The following is a 27436-nucleotide window of genomic DNA, read 5'->3' as shown; positions in this document are numbered from 1 at the left end:
TGTGTGAAGTTTGCAGATTCTCACTGTGTTTGAGTGCGTTTCTTCGGGTGCTCCAGTTTCCTCCCACAGCCCAAAGATGTGCAGCTTAGGTGGATTGGCCGTGCAAGTCCAAAGCTTAGCAGGCACTACGGCGATAGGTCGGGGGAGTGGACCTAGGTTAGGATGCTCTTTGGAGGGTTGGTGCCAACTTGATGGGCCGAATGGCCTCCTTCCGCACTGTACAGATTCTATGAAAAACCACAACAGCCTTTCTCTGCCGCCAGCCATATTGTAGCCGGTTAGTCCTCCAAGTGTAGGAGCGTCAGCAAGGTGAACAAACTGGAGTCGAAGCAGCGAAACCACAGAGCCTCCAACTGTGATCTATAGTGAGATTGTCAACACCCTCACAGAAAAGCAGTGAGATCTTCACCACCCTCAACATGATTTGCAATAACAGAAGACTGAAGGTAAAAATTGACACTGGAGCAAAGTGTAACATATTGCCCAGCTGAACTATATCTATATGCAACAATACCAGGACTCAGATGCCTATCATGGCTTATGGTGGACAAAGCTTCCGCACCGAAGGTGTAACCACTCTCCACTGCACACAGAGCAGCTTCAAGATTCATATAGCTGACCAGAATGTAAGACAACTGCTAGGTTTGGATCTGGCTTTACTCCATCAGTTGTGAGTAAATTACCCACATAAGGAACCTGACTGATCCTAAATCTGCATTTTGCAGTTTGTTGGAACAGTATTTTACTGGGGCTCATCCAACTTTGTCCAGAGGTGCAGGCTTTACAATATCAGGCCCCAAAATTATAAAGTACTGATATGCCATCAATAAACACACGGCATGTGGTGAATGTAACTGAGGCTTTAATACACTAAACTGAAAGCCTCTTGGCCTCTGACCCCGAACTGGACCAGAGGCGAGACTAGCCACCTTTATACTGGGCCCGAGAGAGCAGAGCCATCGGAGAGTGGTTTACCACATTCACTATAATAGTGGCCATCTACCACAATACACATAATATACGATACAGTGGTTTACCACATTCACCCCCTGTCAAAACTAAAAGAGTCTAGCGGGGGTGAATTGGACTTAGAGATCAAGTCTGTCGGGGCCCTTGACCTTCCTCCTTGATCGCCTCAGTCCCGGCTGTGGTGTGGGCACCGATGTCGAGATCTGAGCGCCCCGGAGCGTGTTGTCCGTTTCTTCACCCAGTTGTTGAGTCGGTGGAGAGGGGTCGGTATATGGGCGGGGGTGGTGTTGATGGTCGCCGGTTGGCCTGCGGGCACCAGATCTTGGAGTAGGTGGGTAGAGGTGGAGGGAGACGGTGTAGGATCGGGGGTGGTGGTGATGGTCGCTGGGAAACCTGCAGGTGCCAAATCCCGGAGGGAGACTGTCCTGTCGCCCGTCATGATGTGCCACGTAGTCGTCTTGTGGATTGCCATGGAGGAGCAGGACCTTCTCGACGAGGGGATCTGACTTCTGGCTCCTCGCATGCTTCCCGAGGAGGACAGGCCCTGGGACTGTCAGCCAGGACGGGAGCAAGACCCCGTAGGTGGACTTCCTGGGGAAGGCAAACATACGTTCATGAGGGGTCTCGTTGGTGGCAGTGCACAGAAGTCCGACGCATCACTCTCCACCTGGAACGGAATGGATTCGTCCACAGCGTGCATCGCGGCTTTGGCAATATCTGCCTTGATGCGGTTGAAGGCTAGGCGGGCCTCATCCGTCAGGGGGGAAATGGTGGATTTAATAAGTGGATGGGCCTTGTCTGCATAATTGGGGACCCACTGGGCATAGTATGAGAAGAACCCCAGGCATCTCTTCAGGGTCTTGGGGCAATGGGGGAGGGTGTGTTCCAGGAAGGGACACATGCGGTCGGGGTCAGGCCCTAGGACTCTGTGTTCCACGATGTAGCCGAGAGTGGCTAGGCGGGTTGTGCGGAAAACGCATTTTTCCTTATTATCGGTGAGGTTCAGGAGTTTAGTGGTGTGGAGGACGTGCCGGAGGTTTTCATCATGGTCCTGCTGGTCATGGCCGCTGATGGTGACATTATCTAAGTACGGGAACGTGGCCTGCAGGCCGTACTCGTCAACCATTTCTCTTTGGAAGACCGAGACCCTATTGGTGACGCCGAAGGGGACCCTGAGGAAGTGTAGAGGCGGGCATCTGCCTTGAAGGCAGTGTATTGGTGGTCCTTGGGGTGGACAGGGAGCTGGTGGTACGTGGACTTCAAGTCAACTGTGGAAAAGACTCGGTACTGCGCAACCTGGTTGACCGTGTCAGATATGCTGGGGAGGGGGTATGCATCGAGCTGCATGTACCGGTTGATGGTCTGACTGTAATTGATGACCATTCAGTGCTTCTCCCCAGTCTTGATGACCACCACTTGGGCTCTCCAGGGGCTGTTACTAGCCTCAATGAACTCCTCGCGCAGGAGTCGCTGGACCACCGACCTGATAAAGGCCTGTCCTGGGCACTGTAGCGTCTGCTCCTAGTAGCAACGGGCTTACAGTCCGGGTGAGGTTAGCAAAGAACGAGGGTGGAGCGATCTTAAGTGTCATGAGGCTACAGACCGTGACGGGGGCAAGGGTCCACCGAACTTTAAAGTAAGGCTTTGGAGGTGGCACTGGAAGTTGAGCCCAGTAATAGGGAAACGCAGAGATGGGGAAGGACGTAGAGTTTGAAGTTGGTGTACTCTACGCCTTGTACAGTAAGGGTCGCGACACAGCACCCCTGGATTTCTACTGCATGGGATCCGGAAGCCAGCGAAATTTTCTGGGTTGCGGGTAAAATTGGGAGGGAGCAGTGCCTTCCCGTATCTGGGTCTATGAAGCTGTCTGTGCTCCCCGAGTCGAAAAGACAGGCCGTCTCGTGCCCGTTGATCCGGATGGTCATCGTAGACTTCGTGAGGTGATGAGGCCGGGGCTGGTCGAGTGTGATGGAGGCGAGCTTTGGAAGGTGATGGGTAGGCCGGTCGGAGGTAGCGGCGGCCAGCATACGGTCGGGTGAGCATGGCTCCAGGGAGGCTGCGGAGTGGTCCCAAGATGGTGGCCCCCGTGAGTCACGCGTGGCTGGTGGAGAACAAAATGTCGTTAAAGATGGCGGCCCCCATGGGTCGCACGTGGCGGGTGGTGCAGCAGCTGGGGGCAGCCCCGACAGGCAACAGACAGCGCTGCTGGGCCTAGAGGTTTTAGTGAGAGGTCGGGCCTGGCAGGCTTTTTCAAAGTGGCCCTTCCTCCCACAGCCGTTGCAAGTTGCATTCCGTGCAGGGCAGCGTTGTCTGGGATGATTACCTTGGCTGCAAAAGTAGCACATCAGGCTTCCAGCGTTGGTGGGCCACTACCTCCAGGCATCGCACCCAGTTCGGATGATGGCGGCGCCACAAGGTCCACGAGGTTGCCCCGCGGTCGGAGGTGTAGGCCTCCATATTCTGGGAGGCCACCTCCAGCGAGTTTGGGAGTAGCACTGTCTCTGGGAGGCCGAGTGTACTCCCTTCTAGCAGTCACTGACGAATATAGTTTGATTTTGTGCCTGTAACATAAGCATCCCTGATCAACAGCTCCGCGTGCTGGGTAGCTGATATCGCCCGGCAGTCACAGTTCCGGCCCAGTACCCGCAAAGCACGCAGGAATTCCGCTAGTGATTCCCCAGGGCGTTGTCGTCTCGTGGCAAGGACGTGCCTAGCATACACCTCGTTTGCTAGGCACTTCACATATTGTCCCTTCAGCAGCATTATTGCCTCTGTATACGAGGGGGCATCCCTGATGAGAAGAAAGACTTATGGGCTCACCAGTGCGTGGAGGATCTGTTTCTTTTGTAGGTCTCTGAAGTCTTCGGTGAAGGATCCAAGGTACGCTTCGAAGCAGCTTAGCCAGTGCTCGAATGTTGCAGTGGCATCGGCTGCCTGTGGGTCCAGCTCCAGGTGATCAGGCTTGAGTGATGAGGTCATCTTAGATGTTTAGTGTATTAAATTGATATGCCATCAATAAACACACGTCGAGTGGTGAACGTAAATGAGGCTTTAATACACTAAACTGAAAGCCTCCTGGCCTCAGATCCCGAACTGGATCAGAGGCGGAGACCAGCCACCTTTATACCAGGCCCGTGGGGGCGGAGCCATCGGGCAGTGGTTTACCACATTCACTATAATACAGTGGCCATCTACCACAATACACATAATATACGATACAGTGGTTTACCACACGTACAAATACCTCTTCATCTGCGATGTCACTGGTAAGCTACCAGAAATTTACCACGTGAGCCTTAGGACCACCAATATTTTGTGCTTCGAGATGAGTGCCAATAACCAAGAAGCAGAAAATAGTCAATGAGCTGCATCGCAGACAGTGCTAGGTGTCGTAACTTCTATAGATGGGGCAACAAAATGGGTTTCAGCAATGGCGGCTGCAGTAAAGAAAGAGGGCACTGTCAGGATATGCATTGACCCAGTGCACTTGAACAAGGTACTGCTCAGACCTCACCCTATGACGACAGTGGAACAGGTGGTGGCAGATATGCCAAATACTAAGTTGTTCACTGTCCTGGGTGTGAAATGCAGGTTCTGGCAGATCCTATTAGGTGAAGAATCCTCAAAACTTAACAAATTCATGGGAGGAATTCTCGAGAGTGGCCATCCAGCGGTGAATCCCGGTCGCCGGATGAATCGGGCGGGAGGCAAAAAACGGGCCTCACGCTTGGCCCTGAAGAGGTTCCCACCCAGACCCAGCTGGACCGTGCAAATAATTTGAATATAATTTACCGGCAGGACACCCCATTCATCTACCTCCTGGAATGCTCTGTTTGTGAGTGATGCCCCATCTTTCTAGGAGAAAAACAGCTGCTCAAAAGTGTAAGTACTTGAGAATTGACAGATCCCGTTAAATGAGGAATCCTCAAAACTAATCACATTGATATCTCTGATAGGCAGGTATCACTTTCTTTGTTCTATGGGATCACTATGGTTTTCAACAATACGTGGAGCAATCCTTTATTGGCCAACTTTGTGAGATCATTGTTAATGACATCCTTGTTTGGAGTCTATGCAAGAACATGATGGACATCTTTGTCTTGCCCTCAACATAAACAGAACCATCCAACTATATCTTAACCCTGCGAGATGCAGATTCAGGGTCAACCAGGTTCCTTACGTGGGCCATTTGCTCACAGATGGTGGAAAGCCTCAACCAGTCCAGACAATGGCTATGTAACAGATGGCCATCCTATGGGAAAATACACTTTACAGTGCTTTCTCAGTATGACTAATTTCTAAGTTCATCCCATGTTACAGTGAGGTCACTTGATCAACCTCTCCACCAGGACATTGAATGGTGCAGGTAAGAGCACTGCACAGCGGCCATCGACAGACTCAAATGAGCACTCGCAGCCCCACTGTTGCTACATTACTTAGACGTTCGAGCACCTATATCAGTCGATGCCTCCAAGCATGGACTTAGCGCAGTCTGCATCCAGAATGGCAGACCAATAATCTTTGCTTCAAGGGCCCTAACACTGAGTCTCGTTCAACACAGATTGAAAAGGAACTTCTTGCTTTAATCATCACCTGCCAGGAATTTCATGACTTCATATGTGGTTTCCTTGCATCTCTTGGAAAAGATTACCAATCACTCAGAACTATTTTAAAGAAGCCTCTCCACACTATGTCTGCAAGGCTGCAATGCATGATGCTAAAGGTGCAACGCTACAACCTCAGCTTTGTCTACAAATATGGTAAGGAGCTGTAATTGGCTAATGCTCTCTCCTGCAGACCAGGAACATCACAAAGAAGACATGAATATCATGACAATAGAGGTTCCTCTCTCATTGAATCCAGGAACTCAAAGGTACCTTATCAGTGAACATCACATGCAGACAAGTGCACAACATCATCATGAGCAGCATCAAGCTCCACATATTCTTCTCCATCAGAGATGAACTTACTGATACCGCATAGCTAGTAATTTGTAATTCTGACTGTTCTTCAGAGATACTGCACCGTACAACTTCACCAGGAGCATCTGGTTGGAAGCAACCAGATGCACAGCTAAGGAATCACTATACTGACCGTCCATGTAAGCTGACATGAAAAGGGAAACCTCCAGATGTGCACCAAGCACCATGCAATGCACTCAAGCAAAAGAACCGCTGCACGTAAATGAGGTCCTGGGCCTCCCATGGTCAAATAGAATTGTACACAACATCCATATTCTGGGTGGTTTCAACTCGACGACCTGCCAAGGATAACGAGTAACGCAGTCATCATAAAGCTCAAGAGATTATTCGCCAGACACGGGATACCTCAGAGACAGACAACACCTGCCAAATCATCTCCATTGAATTTAGAGACTATGCACACACATGGGACTTTGAGCATATCATGGAGCAACCGCCCTATACTGACAGCCAAACAGCCTGGCGGAATGGGCTGCAGGCTCAACTCTGCATCTCAAGAAATGTGCCCAGGATCACACAGATTACTATGCTGCACTCATCAGCACAACAGGGCCTGCCCTCGTCAGCACGACCCTTTTCCAGGCGCACCAGGACCATAATTGAGGGAGGCAGTGGAATCGTGGTGTTGTCATTGGACTAATAATCCAGAGATTCATGGTAATTCTCTGGAGACCCAGGTTCGAATTTCACCATGGCAGACATTGAAATTTGAATTCAATAAAAATCCGGAATAAAACTCATTGTTGATTGTCGTAAAAACCCATCTGATTCACTAATATCCTTTCGGGGAGGAAATCTGCCATCCTTACCTGGTCTGGTCTACATATGACTCCAGATCCACAGCAACGTGGTTGACTCTAACTGCCCTCTAAAATGGCCCAGCAAGCCACTCAGTTCAAGGGCAATTCGGGATGGGCAACAAATGCTGGCCCAGCCACTGGTGCCCACATCTCATGAATGAATTAAGAAATATATTCGGATTGGATTTGTTTATTGTCACGTGTACCAAGGTACAGTGAAAAGCATTTTTCTGCGACCAGCTCAATAGATCATTAAGTATATGAAATTAAAAGGAAATAAAGGAAAATACATAATAGGGCATAGAATCATAGGGCAGAACGGTAGGTGGTTAGAACAGTTGCTTCACAGGGTCCCAGGTTTGATTCCCGGCTTGGGTCACTCTCTGTGTGTAGTCTGCACGTTTTCCCCATGTGTGCGTGGATTTCCTCTGGGTGCTCCGGTTTCCTCCCACAGTCCAAAGATGTGCAGGTTAGGTGGATTGGCCATTCTAAATTGCCCTTAGTGTCCAAAAAGGTTAGGTGGGGTTACTGGGTTACCGGGATAAAGGGGGATAAGGTGGAGGCATGGGGCTTAAGTAGGGTGCTCTTTCCAAGGGCCGGTGTGGACTCAATGGGCTGAATGGCCTCCTTCTGCACTGTAAATTCTATGATTCTATATTTGTAATCCAGACCATGGTTTGAATCTTACTGCCAAGGCTCTACCGCAGCCCAAACTTGAAACCAATGCAAATGATACCCTCATGCCAATTGAGAAGCACAACACCTGGTCAAATGGTCAGGATCCAGACTACATGCAGCCATGACAAGTTGGCAGTGGCACACAGCAACACCCCACAACCAAGAGTTACCTGGTAGCCTGAGACGATGTCCACCATGTACACAACCACCGTCACCTCCTACAGGTATCAGAACCAGCACCTACAGTTGCCACAGCACACCAGTCATCCGGCCTACAACACAGGCCCCCTATACCAGTGGACATGCAGACTCCTCCAGGGCCCAAGCAGCGAGCCCTGCACCCACCCACTGAGCACATTGATAGATTACCCCAGGTTGTCCACACGGAGGACTCCAGCTTGAGACAAGCTACAGCACATGACATAACCACATGCTCAAGGCATGTGATCAAACCAAAACAATGTTCCAGGACTATGTCACCACCTAGTCTGCAACTGGCCTTCAAATCTCATCTGTGCACAAAACAGGAGATGGGGAAGGAGACGTGATGAGCTATGCACCAGCTGCAACAGTTTAATCCATGTCTCACTGCATGTAAATAGTTATGTATTGTTAGCCTGTGCAGTCTGTATGCTATATAAGGGTTCATACACAATTACTGTTAGCGCACACTGTTACACCTCAACATTGCAGGTGATCCCAACTTAAAGGAGAAGATTGTTACGTGACGGTGTGATGACATGGCTACAAAAGGGTCATGTGGCAGGAGGGAGGGAGTTATCCCCAGAGCGTGGGCAGAACACAAGCATGGAGTAGCTACTCAGCTGGTGAATGAAGTATTGTTTGTTACAAGTCCTCGTTGTCAGTGTGTGGGAAGCCAGCATTTCTATCAAAGTGATGTTGAACTGTGTCTAGAACAGCCATACCCAGAAGCCATGGTAACGTGTGCCAACAAAGATTATGATTTCCAACTTTTATCCCCACCTATTCCTCCTCCTTTATTTGGAAATAATCCAAATTCACTTCTTCCATTGGTTTAATTAATCATCTTGTGTCACCCCACTTTTGCACCCCTGCTTCATGGGTCATAAACTGAGACATAGCTCTATCTCTTGCTCCCTTAGGCCTTGAGGTTTATGTTTTATTGCGACCAAATGCAATGCCCTTCAGGGTCAAATTCACAATATATAAACAATGTCACATCCTTTTATCGAACATAAAGGGTGCGATTCTCCGGTTGGCAAGCCGTACCGGCGCCAAAGAGTGACGTGAACCACTCCGGCGTCGGGCCACCTGGAAGGTGCGAAATCCTCCGCACCTTCAGGGTCTCTGCCGGCTGGCGCAAGTTGGCGAATGTGCGGGAGCGCCAGCGTGTTCTGGCATGATCCCAGCACACGCGCAGGGGGTTTCTTCTCCGCGCCAGCCATGGTGTACCGTTAAAGTGGCCGGCGGGGAGGGAAAGAGTACCCCCATGTCACAGGCCCGCCCACAGATCGGTTGGCTCCGATGACGGGCCAGGCCACCGTGGCCCCCCCCCCCCCCCCCCCCCCCACCGCCCTGCCCGGAGCCAGGCCCCCCCGCGTCCCAAGAGCCAGGTTCCGTCGGTAAGGACCTTGTTTGATTTACGCCGGCAGGACTGGCCGAAAACGTAAGGCCACTTGGCCCATCACGGAGCGGAGAATCGCCGGGGGGGGACACTGCCAACGGCCCCCGACCGGCGCGACGCATTTCCTGCCCCCTCCAAATAACCGGCGCCGGAGAATCCGGCAGCCAGCTTCGGAGCGGTGGGGTGGGATTCACGCTGCCCCCTGCCGATTCTCCGGCCCGGCCGGGGGTCAGAGAATCCCGCCCAAAGACAACCTTCTGGTACAGATCAATTAAAGGAATGCACGGTTTCTTTAAACATGGGGGGCGGGATTCTCTGATCCTGAGGCTAAGTGTAAACAGTGTTGTAAACGCCATTGCTTTTTATAATGGCGTCAACAGACCCCGAGGAGCAGCGATCCTGTGCCACACAGGGAGCTAGTACGGCACTGGAGAGCCTCACGCTGCTCCAGCTGCCGATATCGGTGTCAGAACGGGCGCCTGGGTCCGCGCATGCGCGCTGCGGCGGGTATGAGTTTGCGCATGCATGCTATGGCTGGTGTGACTGCACGCAGCGCGCTAGTTGCCTTCGCTGCGCCGACCCTGATGCAACATGGCGGAGAGCAACAGGGGCCTGAAGCGGAGGAACATAGGCCCCCACCAGGATAAGCATGCCCGCCGATCGGTAGGCCTCGATAGCGGGCCAGGCCACCATGGAGACCACCCAGGATCGGCTCCCCCCTCACCCCCAATCCACATCTGAGCGGCGCCGGCGGGACCCAACCTAACGCGGGCCATCGCGTGCGGAGAATTGCCAGGGGGCCGCATAGAGCGGCCCCCGACTGGTGGTGCGCCGATTGTGCTGGCGCCAATGGCGCCGATTCTCTGGTCACTGGAGAATCAGCGGACTGGCGTCAGGCAGCGTCGCGTGAATCGCGCCCACTGTGTCATTCTAAGAACAAACAACTTTTAGCCATTTCTTCAAACAGACCTGCTGACAACACTTGTGTAACTTAAATTGTAAAACAATTAAATATCTGTTTATAACAAACAGCTGTAAAGCATCCCAATTATCTTTGCCCATTGTCTCACTAACAGAAATTCAAACAAAACCATTGAATTTAATCTAGTTAAATAATAAAATCCAAAGATGTTACAGACTAATGACGAACCCTGCAAATTGATAGAATTATCGATATCGTAAAGGGGTATGGGCATTCAGAATGCACGGGTTGATGGTGACTGACAATTAACTTCCGATCATTGTTTAAAATTCGAATCAGGAAGCTTGACTCTAACTGGTCAAGACATTGCCCTGTGAAATGAACCAATGAATGACTGTCACTGGTTTTGTTTAACAGAGACTTAGGATAACACTCTGGGGATCATGGTTGGAATTCCACCAAGGCCGATGGTGAAATTTGAATTCAATATAAATCTGTAATTTATAAAAAGTTTAACGATGACCATGAAAGCATTGTTGATCGTCTTAAGGACCAATCTGGTTCATTAATGTCCTGTCGGGAAGGAAATCTGCCATACTTACCTGGTCTGGCCTACATGTAGCTCCAGATCCACAGAAATGTGGTTGACTCTTAAATGGCCCCAATTAAAGGGCAGTTAGAGACGGGCAATAAATGCTGGCCCAGCCAATGATGCCCCATTCTATGAAAGAATAAAAAAGGCACAATGTGTGTATCTGTTCTTTCTGTGTTTTAACATATGCAGCTTCCAGTACACACAATCATGCCACACTATGAGCCCGAGTGTCAACCTTAAATTGCTTGTCAGCATAATTTTTAGCACTCTGAGGATTATCGAGCAAATTTTGTTGAATCACGGAATCACAACTAATGTTGGATACTGTGTTTTCAGTTTTACAAGCATGGGTTGGTCGTGTACTTTCTGTACTTTGCCCATTGCGAACATGCAGTTTGCTACAATCCTCTGCCAGACTTTGGAACGTATGCTCTACATACCTAGCATCACATTGGCATTGAAATTTGTAAACCATACCACTATTGTGTGAAAGGGAGAACATCCTTTTGGCTTGATGGCATCATTCCTTCAGTAGCAATTGCTACTCACTTTACTCCTGCAGAGGAGCAACGTGAAACAGCTAACTTCACCTGTGGCTCAATCAATACCTTCTTCTCATAAAGTAAAAAGTTGTTTCCCCTGACATTGGCATTCTTGTGATTGGCCTTATGAGTGCAAGACAAACAGCTTTGGCAAAATGTACTTTTTTCAGCAATGTTCAAGTTCTGTGCTACCAAATAACTATTTGAAGATGAAATAATAAAAGGATCAACTCACAAATCACAGACTTATAAATCACAACTGGAGTTCCTTGTTCTTTGAAATGAGCATAAAGGTCCACAGGTTTCGCAACATTTGTCCTGTAAAAATTGAAGTATTTAATTTGCTTCCTATAATTTTTGTTATTTTCAGGGACGAGAGTAGCAGTTGGGAGGAAGTGACAGATGCAAGCTTGGGGAGCTGGGAGCGAATGCCTATTGGGATGGACAGAATGAGAGATCAGAGTTTGGGGAGTTAAGGCCCGCAATCGAGGAATAGAGAGGCCAGGTTCAATGGAGTTAAGGTTGAAGGCTCTTCTGTACTTATTAGCACAAAAAGGCTCCAACCTACTTGAGCCAATGGCTCCAATCTCCTTTTTACTGTTAGATTTAATGAGCCCAGTAAAACTTGGCTATCGACTGTTAAATTTGAATCAGGCTCCTAATTGAACTGCGGGAGCCTATTAGTTTTGGATTTGGATTTTTGTTTATTGTCACGTGTACCAAGGTACAGTGAAAAGTATTTTTCTGTGAGCAGCTCAACAGATCATTAAGTACATGGGAAGAAAAGGGAATAAAAGAAAATACATTATAGGGCAACACAAGATATACAATGTAACTACATAAGCACCGGCATCGGATGAAACATACAGGGGTGTAGTGTTAATGAGGTCAGTCCAAAAGAGGGTCATTTAGGAGTCTGGTAACAGCGGGGAAGAAGCTGTTTTGAGTGTTCGTGCGTGTCATCAGACTTCTGTATCTCCTGCCCGATGGAAGAAGTGAGTAAGCCGGGTGGGAGGGATCTTTGATTATGCTGCCCGCTTTCCCCAGGCAGCGGGAGGTGTGGATGGAGTCCATGGATGGGAAGTAGGTTTGTGTGATGGACTGGTCTGTGTTCACGACAAGTTTCTTGCGGTCCTGGGCCGAGCAGTTGCCATACCAGGCAGTGATGCAGCCCGATAGGATGCTTTCTGATGCGACCATCAATTCACACGAGACGATTAGCAGAAGTGAACAGTGGTTTTAATAAGCTAGATCTATGCCTGCCTGCGACTGCTCTGTACTGAGTGGCGCCTACAGGCTGCAGATTGATATACCACCCCCAAGGGGGCGGAGCCACAGGCGGAGCCCACAAGCACATCAACATGACACAATACAATATAGTGGCGAATTGCAGTAGCAATACGTTCACCACATTCACCCCCTGTTAAAAAATTGAAGTCCAGCGGGGGTGAAGTGGGCTCACAGATTGAGTCTGTCCGGCGCCTTGATCGTTCTCTGTGATTGTCTCAGCTCCGGCTTCGCTGCGGGCACGGTTGTTGAACCCATCGCTGCGGGCATGGGTGTTGGGCTCGTTGATTCCAGGAGCGTGTCATCTGGAGCTTCATCACGGTGGGTCGGCGATGGGGGGGAGGGGGGGTGTAGGTCTTGTAGGGGCGGGGGCGGTGTAGAAGGGGGCATGGGTGATGGTTGCTGGGAAACCGGCGGGTGCCCGGAGGGAGACTGTATCTTGTCGGCCGTCGCGTGCGCCACATAGGCATACTGAGGGTTGGCATGTAGGAGCTGGACCCTCTCGACCAGGGGGTCGGACTTATGGCTACTCACGTGCTTCCAGAGGAGGACAGGCCCCGGTGTTGTCAGCCAGGACGGAAGCGAGACCCCAGAGGTGGATTTCCTGGGGAAGACGAATAGACGGTCATGAGGGGTCTCGTTCGTGGCTGTGCAGAGGAGCGACCGAATGGAGTGGAGCGCGTGGGGAGGACCTCCTGCCAGCGGGAAACCGGGAGACTTCTAGACCGTAGGGCCAGAAGGACGGCCTTCCATACCGTCGCAGTCTCCCTCTCCACCTGTCCGTTTTCCCGGAGGTTGTAGCTGGTAGTCCTGCTCGAGGCAATGCCCTTACCGAGGAGGTACTGACGCAGCTCATCGCTCATAAATGAGGAGCCCCGGTCACTGTGGACGTAAGTGGGGAAACCGAACAGGGTGAAGATGCTGTGCAGGGCCTTAATGACAATGGCCATGGTCATGTCGGGGCAAGGGATTGCAAAGGGGAAACGGGAGTACTCGTCAACGATGTTAAGAAAATACTCGTTGCGGTCAGTGGAGGGAAGGGGCCCTTTGAAATCAACGCTGAGGCGCTCAAAGGGGCAGGGTGCCTTCACCAGGTGGGCCTTGTCTGGTCGATAGATGTGTGGCTTGCACTCCGCGCAGACTTGGAAATCCCTGGTCAAGGCCCTGACCTCCTCGGTGGAGCAGGGCGGTTGCAGGCCTTGATGAAGTGGAGAAGCCGGGTGACAGAGGTCATTGTGGATGATCAGAAGTCGGTTATCTTGCGCGCTGGCGCATGTGACACGGGACAGAGCATCTGGGGACTCATTGAGCTTCCCAGGACGATATACAATATTGTAATTATGGGTGGAGAGTTCGATTCTCCACCTCAAGATTTTATCATTCTTGATCTTTCCCCGCTTTGTGTTGTTGAACATAAAGGCTACCGACCGTTGGTTGGTGACGAGGGTGAGCCTCCTACTGGCCAGGTGGTGCCTCCAATGCCACACAGCTTCCACAATGGCTTGAGCTTCCTTTTCGACAGAGGAGTGTTGAATCTCGGAGGCTTTGAGGGTATGGAAAAAAATGCCACGGGCTTGCCTGCCTGGTTAAGGGTAGCAGCCAGGGTGGCATCTGATGCGTCGCTCTCCACCTGGAAGGAGATGGACTCATCTACTGCGTGCATCGCGGCCTTGATAATGTCTGCCTGGATGCGGCTGAAGGCCAGGCGGGTCTCAGTCGTCAGGGAAAGATGGTGGCTTTGATAAGTGGGCGGGCTTTGTCCGCATAGTTGGGGACCCACTGGGCATAATATGAAAAGAACCCCAGGCATCTTTTCAGGGCCTTGGGGAAGTGGGGAAGGCGGAGCTGCAGGAGGGGCGCATGTGGTCGGGGTCGGTCCCTCGGACTCCGTTTTCCACGACGTAGCCGAGGATGGCTAGTCGGGTTACGCGGAAAACGCATTTCTCCTTGTTGTAGGTGAGATTGAGGGCTTGGGCGGTTTGGAGAAACTTTTGAAGGTTAGCGTCATGGTCCTGCCGATCATGGCCGCAGATGGTGACTGGGCTGGGCTGAGAAGTGGCAGATGGAGTTTAACCCTAACAAATGTGAGGTTGTCCATTTTGGAAGGACAAATATGAATGCGGAATACAGGGTTAACGGTAGGGTTCTTGGCAATGTGGAGGAGCAGAGAGATCTTGGGGTCTATGTTCATAGATCTTTGAAAGTTGCCAGTCAAGTGGATAGAGCTGTGAAGAAGGCCTATGGTGTGCTCACGTTCATTAGCAGAGGGATTGAATTTAAGGGCCGTGAGGTGATGATGCAGCTGTACAAAACCTTGGTCAGGCCACATTTGGAGTACTGTGTGCAGTTCTGGTCGCCTCATTTTAGGAAGGATGTGGAAGCTTTGGAAAAGGTGCAAAGGAGATTTACCAGGATGTTGCCTGGAATGGAGAGTAGGTCATACGAGGAAAGGTTGAGGGTGCTAGGCCTTTTCTCATTAGAACGGAGAAGGATGAGGGGCGACTTGATAGAGGTTTATAAGATGACCAGGGGAATAGATAGAGTAGACAGTCAGAGACTTTTCCCCCGGGTGGAACACACCAATACAAGGGGACATAAATTTAAGATAAATGGTGGAAGATATAGAGGGGATGTCAGAGGTAGGTTCTTTACCCAGAGAGTAGTGGGGGCATGGAATGCACTGCCTGTGGAAGTAGTTGAGTCGGAAACATTAGGGACCTTCAAGCGGCTATTGGATAGGTACATGGATTAGGGTAGAATAATGGAGTGTAGGTTAACTTCTTAAGGGCAGCACGGTAGCATTGTGCATAGCACAATTGCTTCACAGCTCCAGGGTCCCAAGTTCGATTTCGACTTGGGTCACTGTCTGTGTGGAGTCTGCACATCCTCCCTGTGACTGCGTGGGTTTCCTCCGGGTACTCCGGTTTCCTCCCACAGTCCAAAGATGTGCAGGTTGGGTGGATTGGCCATGAAAAAATGTCCAAAATTCTATGATTAACCTAGGACAAAAGTTCGGCGCAATATCGTGGGCCGAAGGGCCTGTTGTGTGCTGTATTTCTCTATCTATCTATCCAAGTACGGGAACATGGCCCACAGCCCGTACTGGTCAACCATTCGGGCCATTGTTCTTTGGAAGACCGAGACCCCATTGGTGACGCCGAAGAGGACCCTGAGGAAGTGGAAGAGGCGGCCGTCTGTCTCAAAGGCAGTGTAGTGGCGGTCTTCCGGGCGGATCGGAAGCTGGTGGTACGCGGACTTCAGATCTACCATGGAGAAAACCCGGTAGTGTGCAATCTGCTTCACCATGTCCGCTATCTGGGGAAGCGGGTCCATATCGAGTTGCGTGTACTGGTTTATGGTCTGGCTGTAGTCTACAACCATCTGGTTCTTTTCCCCGGTCCTGACGACCACCACTTGTGCTCTCCAGAGGCTATTACTTGCCTCGATGATCCCCCCCCTCATGAGCCGCTGGACCTCCGACTTGATAAAAGTCCTGTCCTGGGCACTGTACCGCCTGCTCCTGGTGGTGATGGGTTTACAGTCGGAGGTGAGGTTCGCGAAGAGCGAGGGAGGGGCGACCTTAAGGGTCGGGAGGCTACATACGGTGAGAGGGCGTAGGGGTCTGCTGAACTTCAGGGTCAGGCCCCTGAGGTTGCACTGGAAATCCAGTCCTAACAAGAGAGGAGCGCAGAGATGGGGGAGGACATAGAGTTTAAAATTGGCGTACACGGCGCCCTGTTTCGCGAGGTTCGCGACACAGTACCCCGGATCTGCACTGAATGTGATCCGGAAGCAATGGACATTGTTTGGGATGTGGGCGAAATCTGGAGGGAACAGCGCCTTAACGTGTCCGGATGGATGAAGCTTTCCGTGGTCCCAGAGTCAAACAGATAGGGTGTTTCTTGCCCATTGACCCGGACGGTCATCATGGAGTTCTTGAGGTACTTGGGCCGTGACTGGTCGAGAGTGACAGCGCCAAGCTGCGGGTAGCCGGCGTGGTCGGTGGTAGCGGGGTGGTCCCAAGATGGTGGCCAAGATGCCGGCCCCCGTCGGTCGCACGTGTCGGGTGGTGTTGAAGATGGTGGCCAAGATGGCTGCCCCCATGAGTCGCACGTGTCGGGTATAGTTAAAGATGGCGGCCCCCACGGATAGCACGAGGCGGATGACGCATGAGAAGGAGGCGGTACCGGCAGGCACGCAGCCATGCTGCGGGGTCTGGGGGCCTGTGAGTCTGTGAGTCGGGCCTGCAATTTTTGGAACTTTGGCTCGGGCAAAGCAGACTTTGGCAAAATTGCCTTTCTTTCCGCAGTTGCTGCAGCTCGCGTTCCGAGCTGGGCAATGCTGCCTGGGGTGCTGGTTCTGACTGCAGAAATAGCAAGGTGGCCCCCAAGGTTGGGTGGGCAGCTGTACGGCACAGGGCCTGGGACACCCTCGGGTCGGGTGACCACGAGGGACTCGCGTGGTCGGAGGGGAAAGCATTTAGGCTCTGGAAGGCTACTTCTAATCAGGTGGATAGTTTTACCATCTCTTCAAGGTCGAGGGCGCCCTTTTCAAGCAGGCGCTGTCTGACATAGTTGGACCGGACTGCAGCCACATAGGTGTCCTGGATGGTGTGTTCCACGTGCTACGAGGCCGTGACGTCCTTGTAGTTACAGCTTTGGGCGAGTACCCTCAGGTCGCGTAGATATTCCTCCAGTGATTCCCTGGGGCGTTGATGACGTGTGGTGAGGAGATGCCGCCTAAACATTTCATTCACCAGCCTCACGTAATGTCTTTTCAGGATCGCGACCCTGGCTGCGTGCGTGGTCGCGTCTTTGATTAGTACAGAGATTCTGTGGCTCACCCGGGCGTGGAGGAGACTCAGCTTCTGTGCCTCGGTGACAGCGGGCGAGGAGGAGGCGGCGAGGTAGGCCTCAAAGCAGCGGAGCCAGTGTAAAAAGATTCCTTTGACTTCAGCTGCCTGTGGATCGAATTCCAGTCGATCTGGTTTGAGGGCGGCTTCCATTGCGATATCTTAGCTTATTAAATTGATGCAACCATCAATTCACACAAGATGATTAGTAGAAGTGAACAGTAGTTTTAATAAGCTAGATCTATGCCTGCCTGCGACTGCTCTGTACTGAGTGGCGTCTACAGGCTGCAGATTTATATACCACCCCCGAGGGGGTGGAGCCCACAAGAGCATCAACATAATACAACACAATACAGTGGTGAATTGTAGTAGCAATACGTTCACCACACTTTCGATGGTGCATCTGTAAAAGTTGGTAAGAGTTAATGTAGACATGCTGAATTTCCTTAGTTTCCTGAGGAAGTGTAGGTGCTGTTGTGCTTTTTTGGTGGTAGCGTCGACATGGCTGGACCAGGCCAGATTTTTGGTGATGTGCACCCCATGGAATTTGAAACTGCTAACCATCTCCACCTCGCCCCCATTGATGCTGACAGGAGTGTGTATAGTACTTAGCTTCCTGAAGTCAATGACCAGCTCTTTAGTTTTGCTGGCATTGAGGGAGAGATTGTTGTTGCTGCACCACTCCACTAGGTTCTCTATCTCCCTCCTGTATTCTGACTTGTTGTTATTCAAGATCCGGCCCACTATGGTCGGATCGTCAGCAAACTTGTAGATGGAGTTGGAACCAAATTTTGCCACGCAGTCGTGTGTGTACAGGGAGTAGAGTAGGGGGCTAAGTACACAGCCTTGCGGGGCACCGGTATTGAGGACTATTGTGGAGGAGGTGTTGTTGTTCATTCTTACTGATTGTGGTCTGTGGGTCAGAAAGTCGTGGATCCAGTTGCAGAGTGGGGAGCCAAGTCCTAGGTTTTGGAGCTTTGATATGAGCTTGGCTGGGATTTTGGTTTGAAGGCGGAGCTGTATTCAATAAATAGGAGTCTGATGTAGGAGTCCTTGTTGTCGAGATGCTCTAGGGATGAGTGTAGGGCCAGGGAAATGGTGTCTGCTGTGGACCGATTGCGATGGTATGCGAATTGCAGTGGATCAAGGCGTTCTGGGAGTATGGAGGTGATGCGCTTCATGATCAGCCTCTCGAAGCACTTCATTACAACTGACGTCAGGGCCACCGGATGGCAGTCATTGAGGTACGTTGCCTGGTTCTGCTTTGTTACCGGTATGATGGTGGTCTTCTTGAAGCAGGTGGGGACCTCGGAGTGTAGAAGGAACAGGTTAATGATGTCGACGAACAACTCTGCCAGCTGGTCCGCACAGGCCCTTGGGCACGGCCAGGGATCCCGTCCGGGCCCATCGCCTTCCGAAGGTTCACTTTCAGGAAGGCCGATCTGACTTCGGAAGCTGTGATGGTGGGTATGGGTGAATTATGGGCTGCTGGGGCACTTGACAGCAGATTGTTGGTTTCCTGCTCGAACCGAGCACAGAATGCATTGAGTTCATTGGGGAGGGATGCGCTGCTGCCAAAGATACTGCTCGGCTTCGCTTTGTAGCCCGTTATGTTGTTTAGTCCTTGCCACAACCGCCGAGAGTCTGTCTGTGACTCTAGCTTGGTCTGATATTCTCTCTTGGCATTTCGGATGGCTTTGCGGAGGTTGTACATGGATTTCTTATATAGGTCAGGGTCGTCTGACTTGAAAGGCCTCAGACCTGTCCTTCAGTAGGGAGTCAATCTCGTGATTGAGCCATGGTTTCTGGTTGGGGAATGTATATACTGCTTTCTTTGGCATGCACTCGTCCACACATTTGCTGATGAAGTCTGTGACGGTGGTGGCATACTCATTTAAGTTGGTCGCTGAGTTCTTAAATATGGACCAGTCCACTGTCTCTAAGCAGTCACGCAAGAGCTCTTCTGTTTCCTCGGACCAGCACTGCACGACCTTCTTAGCTGGATTTTCCCACTTGAGTTTCTGCTTGTATATTTTAATGATAGTGGAAATCTTGCACAGCATGATATCCCCCACCATAAAATTGCTGACAAGCAGATACCAAACAGGTTGGGGACTTATCCAATTTGACATTTTTTAAAACTCCTTCGTCCTCTCTCAAACCAGTGGGTGGGGTGCCAATCGAAGGATTGCTTGTTGTAGATTGAGTCACACTTTTGGAGTAGGGCTTACAGCTACACCCATTCAGGGATGGCATAAAGAGCAGCATTTGTTTCCTTTTTCCCACCCTGCTCATTTCCCTTTCTCAAAACCTATTACACTTCTCACTTCTCCCAGCTCTGGTGAAAGGTCTCGGAGCTGAAACATTCCTGCCAGACCTGCTGAGTGTTTCCAGCATTTTCTATCTCTCTCAGATCACTGAAGAGCCTCCTCCCTGGTGTAATTCTGGGAATTCTTACCCATACCCTCTCATAGAACTGGAAAGTGTTGCAAATTGGTGGTGCTCAAAATTGGACACAAGAAGACCATAAGACATAGGAGCAGAATTAGGCCACTCGGCCCATCGAGTCTGATCCGCCATTCAATCATGGCTGATATTTTCTTAATAACCCAGGTAAGGTCTAAACAGCAACATATCAATTTATATTGCCCCTTCTCTTTGCGCAGGTGAAGGAGACACATCCTGAGTGAGTGAGACACAGACAGAGTGGGAATTGGAACTTGGTAATTTGGGCATTGTGGTCATTAAAGAGGTAAGTGGTGAATTAATTCTTCAAAACTGTTTTTCAGTTTTTCAAATAAAAGGTCAGTGACTAGCTCAGTGTCTGATTGGCTGAAGCTTCCCCAATGCTAATTGCTGAGAGGCAGTTATCTGTCAGTCACCCGAGGCCTGTTTAGTCGCGCAAGGGTGTACATTGTATTCTTCTTTTTGAAGCTGAAATAGGGTGACTCATCTTGTTTAGCTGAGTTCTGTATAAAAGACAGACAGAAAGCGCACTCAGTAAGCTTTGCGCAGGTGAAGGAGACACATCCTAAATTCGGCGTGGAGTGGGAGGAGGTGCTGTTTCCCTTTTTGTTCTGTTTCCTTCGTTTGGCTTTCTAACTGGTCATCTGCAGGGAGAGATTCAGAGTGCAATCCGGGAAGCAGGGAGAAATGCAGGGAGCACCCTGGGAAGGTAGGTGATATAAAATCTTACCCCCAGGTTCCAGCGGCCTTCATTTTCAGGAGCGGGGGAGAGAGAGAGAGAGAGCGGGGAGCACCTTGGGAACAAGTAAGTGATAGATATTCTGCTATTCGGAGTGATCCAACTGGGGGGGGGGGGAGGGGGAACTGTAAAGTGACATCACAGGAAAGATGTGCCCAGATTGGCTGATAGGGAAACTGCACTAAATTTAAAAATTAAACATTGTTAAACTAATTAAACATAATTAATTACTTAATCATAATTTAGAAGGGTATCTAAATCAGAGACTAGATAGTACTGCATTTAGCATTTTCATTTATAGTAGAGATCTAGTGCGAGGAAACATATAGTTAACAGTAACTTTTAAAAAATATATATTTTAAAATTTAATTTACTAATTAATTAACGCAATGTCAATTAGAGGGGTGCAGTGCTCTGACTGTGAGATGGGCAGGTCCGGGAGGCTTCCAGCGTCCCGGATGGCTTCATCTGCAGAAAGTGCACCCAACTGGGCTTCCTCACAGACCGCATGGTTCAGTTGGAGCAGCAGTTGGATGCACTTCGGAGCATGTAGGTGGTGGAAAGCGTCATAGATAGCAGTTATATAAATATGGTCACACCCAAAGTGCAGGCAGAGAGATGGGTGACCACCAGAAGGGGCAGGCAGTTAGTGCAGGAATCCCCTGTGGTTGTCCCCCTCTCATACAGGTATACTCCTTTGGATATTGTTGGGGCAAATAGCCGATCAGTGGAAAACAGCAGCAGCCAGAGCAGTGGCACCATGACTGGCTCTGATATTCAGCAGGGAGGGTCAAAGCGCAGAAGCGCAATAGTCATAGGGGACTCTATAGTGAGGGGAACAGATAGGCGCTTCTGTGGACGTGAAAGAGACTCCAGGATGGCAGGTTGCCTCCCTGGTGCCAGGGCCCAGGATGTCTCAGAACGGGTAGCGGGCATCCTGAAGGGGGAGGGCAAACAGGCAGAGGTCGTGGTACATAATGGTACTAACGACATAGGCAGGAAGGGGGATGAGGTCCTGCAGCAGGAGTTCAGGGAGCTTGGCAGAAAGTTAAAAGACAGGACCTCAAGGGTTGTAATCTTAGGATTACTGCCTGTGCCACATGCCAGTGAGGCTAGAAATAGGAAGATAGAGCAGCTAAACATGTGGCTAAACAGCTGGCGTAGGAGGGAGGGTTTCAGTTAACTGGACCACTGGGAGCTTTGCTGGGGCAGGTGTGACCTGTATATGAAAGACGGGTTGCATCTAAACTGGAGAGTCATAAATATCCTGGCCCCAAGGTTTGCTAGTGTCACACGGGAGGGTATGGCAGGGGAGTAGGTACCGGAGCAATAGGTCAGAATGTGAAAGCATTGAGGGAGAACTAGGGAATAGGGCCAGAATGGCTCTGAGGAAGAGCCGACAGGGAGGTGTTGCTGAAAACAGCGGGACAGGTGGCCATATATTTTAATGCAAGAAGTATAACAGGTAAGGAAGATGAACTTAGAAGCTTGGATTAGTACTTGGAACTAAGATGTTGCCATTACAGAGACCTGGTTGAGAGAAGGACAAGATTGGCAGCTAAACATTCCAGGATTTAGATGTTTCAGGCGGGATAGAGGGGGGTGTAAAAGGGGTGGAGGAGTTGTGCTACTGGTTCGGGAGAATATCACAGCTCTACTGCGGGAGGCCACCTCAGAGGGCAGCGAGGCTATATGGGTAGAGATCAGGAATGAGAAGGGTACAGTCACAATGTTGGGGGTTTACTACAGGCCTCCCAACAGCCAGTGGGAGATAAAGCAGCAGATAGGTAGACAGATTTTGGAAAGGAGTAAAAGCAACAGGGTTGTTGTGATGGGAGACTTTAACTTCCCCAATATTGACTGGGACTCACTTAGTGCTCGGGGCTTGGGCGGGACAGAGTTTGTAAGGAGCATCCAGGAGGGCTTCTTAAAACAATCTGTAGATAGTCCAACTAGGGAGGGGCCTGTACTGGACTTGATATTGGGGAATGAGCCCGGCCAGGTGATAGAAGTTGCAGTCGGGGAGCATTTCGGGAACAGTGACCACAATTCAGTAAGTTTTAAAGTACTGGTGGACAAGGATAAGAGTGGTCCTCAGATAAATGTGCTAAATTGGGGGAAGGCTAATTATAACAATATTAGGCGGGAACTGAAGAACCTAGATTGGGGGCGGATGTTTGAGGGTAAATCAACATCTGACATGTGGGAGGCTTTCAAATGTCAGTTGAAAGGAATTCAGGACCAGCATGTTCCTGTGAGGAAGAAGGATAATTCTGGCAAATTTCAAGATCCTTGGATAACGACAGGTATTGTAGGCCTTGTCAAAAAGAAAAAGGAGGCATTTGTCAGGGCTAGAAGACTGGGAACAGACTAAGCCTGTGTGGAATATAAGGAAAGTAGGAAGGAACTTAAGCAAGGAGTCAGGAGGGCAAAAAGGGGTCACGAAAAGTCATTGGCAAATAGGGTGAACGAAAATCCCAAGGCTTTTTACACGTACATAAAAAGCAAGAGGGTAGCCAGGGAACGGGTTGGCCCACTGAAGGACAGGGGAGGGAATCTATGTGTGGAGCCAGAGGAAATGGGTGAGGTACTAAATGAATACTTTGCATCAGTATTCACCAAAGAGAAGGAATTGATGGATGTTGAGTCTGGAGAAGTGTGTATAGATAGCCTGGGTCAAATTGAGATCCAAAAAGACGAGGTGTTGGGCGCCTTGAAAAATATCAAGGTGGATAAGTGCCTGATGGGATCCCCAGAATACTGAAGGAGGCAAGAGAGGAAATTGCTGAGGCATTGACAGAAATCTTTGGATCCTCACTGTCTTCCGGAGGACTGGAGAAGAGCCAATGTTGTTCCTTTGTTTAAGAAGGGTCACCAGGATAATCCAGGGAACTACAGGCTGGTGAGTCTTACGTCAGTGGTACGGAAATTACTGGTGAAAGTTCTTCGAGACAGGATCTACTCCCATTTGAAGCAAGTGGTCGCATTAGCGAGAGGTGGCACGGTTTTGTGAAGGGGAGGTCGTATCTCACGAATTTGATAGAATTTTTCGAGGAGGTCACAAAGATGATTGATGCAGGTAGGGCAGTGGATGTTGTCTGTATGGACTTCAGTAAGGCCTTTGACAAGGTCCTTCATGGCAGACTGGTACAAAAGGTGAAGTCACACGGGATCAGAGGTGAGCTGGAAAGATGGATACCGAACTGGCTAGGTCATAGAAGGCAGAGAGTAGCAATGGAAGGGTGCTTTTCTAATTGGAGGGCTGTGACTAGTGGTGTTCCGCTGGGATCAGTGTTGGGACCTTTGCTGTTCGTAGTATATATAAATGATTTGGAGGAAAGTGTAACTGGTCTGATTAGTAAGTTTGTGAGCGACACAAAGGTTGTGGAATTGCAGATCGTGATGAGGACTGTCAGAGGATACAGCAGGATTTAGATTATTTGGCGAATGGGCAGCGAGATGGAAGATGGTGTGTAATCCAGACAAATTGAGGTAATGCATTTTGGAAGGTCTAATGTGGGTAGGGTATTTACAGTGAATGGTAGAACTCTCAAGAGTATTGACAGTCAGAGAGATTTTGGTGTACAGATCCACAGGTCACTGAAAGTGGCAACACAGGTGGAGAAGGTAGTCAAGAAGGCATATGGCATGCTTGCTTGCATTGGCCGGGGCATTGAATATTAAAATTGGCAAGTCATGTTGCAGCTGTATAGAACCTTAGTTAGGCCACACTTGGAGTATAGTGTTCAATTCTGGTTGCCACACTACCAAAAGGATGTGGAGGCTTTAGAGAGGGCGCAGAAGAGATTTACCAGGATGTTGCCTGGTATGGAGGGCATTAGCTATGAGGAGAGGTTGAATAAACTTGGTTTGTTCTCGATGGAATGAATGAGTTTGAGGGGCGACCTGATAGTGGTCTAAGATATTAGGAGTGGCATAGACAGAGTGGATAGTCAGAGACATTTTCCCAGGGTAGAAGGGTAAATTACTAGGGGGCATTGGTTTAAGGTGTGAGGGACAAGGTTTAGAGGAGATGTATGAGGTAAGTTTTTTACACAGAGGGTAGTGGGTGCCTGGAACTCGCTGCCGGAGGAGGTGGTGGAAGCTGGGACGATAGTGACATTTAAGGGGCATCTTGACAAATACATGAATTGGATGGAATAGAGGGATACGGACCCAGGAAGTGTAGAAGATTTTAGTTTAGATGGGCAGCCTGGTCGGCGCAGGCTTAGAGGGCTGAAGGACCTGTTCCTGTGCTGTACTTTTCTTTGTTCTTTATTCTTCTTATTCTGCCTTCCAAAATACAGCACATTTCTGTGTTAAGTTCCATTTACCATGTTTCATCATGGTCATGTTCATTTTACACGTTTCTCTGCGTCCTTCTGATGCCCGCTTCATTTCTCCTCACTGTCTACTACATTGATAGATTTTGTCTCATTTGTGAGCTTTAAAATGCTGTTCTTTATACCATGCATGAATGGGTGGAGCTGTAAATCTAATTCAAAAAGGGGGCAACCCAATTTGCAACAAAGCAATCCTTTAATTGGTACCCCATCCACTGGAGCATCTACTTCCTCCAGCAGCAGTTTACAGTGGTAGCTGTGTGTACTTTATCCAGGATGCACTGCAGCAACTTGCCAATGCCTGTATGGCAGCACCTCCCAAACCTTTACGTGAAGGAGAAGGGCAACAGTCACATAGGAATACTAATACCTTCAAGGTCCATTCTAAATCACACACCATTCTGACTTGCATATATGTTGCTGTTGCTTCATGGTCACTGGTTCAAAATCCTGAGACTTAGGCTGAGGTTATATGGACCTCCCAGAAAATAGAGGCAGTAGGAGGCCATTCGGCCCTTCGAGCCTGCTCTTCCATTCATTATGTTCATGACTGATCATCAAGTTCAATACCCTGATCCCACCTTCCCCCATATCCCTTGATCCCACCTTCCCTCATATCTCTTGATCCTTCTTGAAATTATACAATGTTTTCATGTCAACTACTTTTTGTGGTAGTGAATTCCACAGATTCACAACTCTCTGGGTGAAGAAATTTCTCACCTCAGTCCTCAAAGGTTTACCCCTTATCCTCAAAACTATTACCCCAGTTCTTGACTCCCCCACTTTGGAAACATTCGTTCTCAATCTACTCTGTCTAATCCTGTTAGATTTTTTAAAGTTTTGATGCAATCCCCTCTCATTCTTCTAAACTCCAATGAATATAGTCCTAACCAATTTAGTCTCTCTCATATGACAGTCCCACCATCCCAGGAATCAGGCTGGTAAACCTTTACCGCACTCCCTTCACAGCAAGAACATCCTTCCTCAGATAAGGATGCAAACATTGCACACAATAGAACATTAGAACAGTACAGCACAGAACAGGCCCTTCGGCCCTCGATGTTGTGCCGAGCAATGATCACCCTACTCAAGTCAACGTATCCACCCTATACCCGTAACCCAACAACCACCCCCCCCCCCATTAACCTTATTTTTTAGGACACTAAGGGCAATTTAGCATAGCCAATCCACCTAACCCACACATCTTTGGACTGTGGGAGGAAGCCCGAGCACCCGGAGGAAACCCACGCACACACGGGGATGACGTGCAGACTCCGCACAGACAGTGACCCAGCCGGGAATCGAACCTGGGACACTGGAGCTGTGAAGCATTTATGCTAACCACCATGCTACCGTGCTGTGGCCTCACCAATGCCTCATACAATTGTAGTAAAAATTTCCTGTACTCAAATTCTCTCGCTATGAAGGCCTACATACCATTTGCCTTCTTTACTGTACCTGCACGCTTACTTTCAGCAACTCATGCACGATGACAACAAGATTTTGCCGTGTATCCACAGCTCTCAATTTACACCCATTCAAATAATCATCTGCCTTCCTACTTTTGCTACCAAAGTGGATAACCTCACGTTTATCCACTTTATACTGCATCTGACATGCGTATGACCACTCACTAAGCCTGTCCAAATCTCGTTGACACATCTCTTCATCGTCCTCACAGTTTACCTCCCACCCAACTTTGTATCATCTGCAAATTTGAAAATATTACATTTAGTTCCCTCATCCAAATCATTAACCTATAACAGTTGGGGTCCTAGCACAGATCCCTGCGGTACCCCACTAGTCACTTTAACTTTACATAGTAATCTGCTATGGGAGATCTTGACGAAAGCCTTCTGAAAATCTAAATAAACCACATCCACCAGGTCTTCCTGGTCAACAGTGCTTGTTACATCTTCAAAGAATTCCAGCTGATTTGTGAAGCATGATTTTCCTTTTGTAAATCCATGCTGATGTTGTCTGATTATGCTACTGCTTTCCAAATGATGTGCTATGAAATCCTTGATAATGGACTCGAGCAACCTCCCTACTACCGGCGTTAGCCTCACTGTTCGACATTCCCTGTTTTCTCTCTAACTACCTTTTCGAAAGCGGAGTTATATTGGCTACACTCCTTTCTGTAGGAACCATACCAGAGTCCAAAGAATTTTGGAAAATGACCACCAATGGATCTACTATTTCTAGTGCCACTTCCTTAAGTACTCTGGGATGTAGATTATCAGGCTCTGGAGATGAAATGTAAAAATGAATTTATCCGCCTTACATCCCATTAATTTTCCGAAATCCATTTATCTATTAATACTAATTTCCTTCAGCTCCTCACTAAAGCTTATGTTTCTCAGAACTTCCGGAACATTATTCTTGTTTTCCTTTGTGACGACAGAAGCAAAGTACAAATTTAGTTCCTCAGCCATTTCTTCGTTGCCCATTATGAATCCCCATGTTTCTAACTGTAAGGGGCCAACATTCATTTTATAAATTTTTTATTTTTAAATACCTATAGAAACATTTACAATCAGTTTTTATGTTCCTCGCCAACTTACTTTCATATTGTATTTTCCCCTTCTTAATCAATCCCTTGGTCTGCCTTTGCTGGATTTTAGACTGCTCCCAATCCTCAACTCTGTTGCTTTT

The 27436-nt window shown here is 49.3% G+C and overlaps 1 protein-coding gene across 1 annotated transcript in view; it reads right to left on the bottom strand.

The window, feature by feature from the left end:
- LOC119970025 (ufm1-specific protease 2-like) overlaps window positions 1–27436 on the bottom strand; it is a 116596-nt gene that overhangs the window by 4727 nt on the left and 84433 nt on the right. The window contains exon 10 of the mRNA XM_038803972.1: window positions 11330–11412. Within this exon, the coding sequence (XP_038659900.1) occupies window positions 11330–11412 (83 nt within the window). The remainder of the gene's footprint in view (window positions 1–11329; window positions 11413–27436) is intronic.

The sequence above is a fragment of the Scyliorhinus canicula genome, chromosome 8 (genome assembly GCF_902713615.1).
Source record: "Scyliorhinus canicula chromosome 8, sScyCan1.1, whole genome shotgun sequence".
Classification (NCBI taxonomy): domain Eukaryota; kingdom Metazoa; phylum Chordata; class Chondrichthyes; order Carcharhiniformes; family Scyliorhinidae; genus Scyliorhinus; species Scyliorhinus canicula.
The sequence above is the reverse complement of the archived record's forward strand: the minus strand, read 5'-3'. Positions and strand labels throughout refer to the sequence as shown.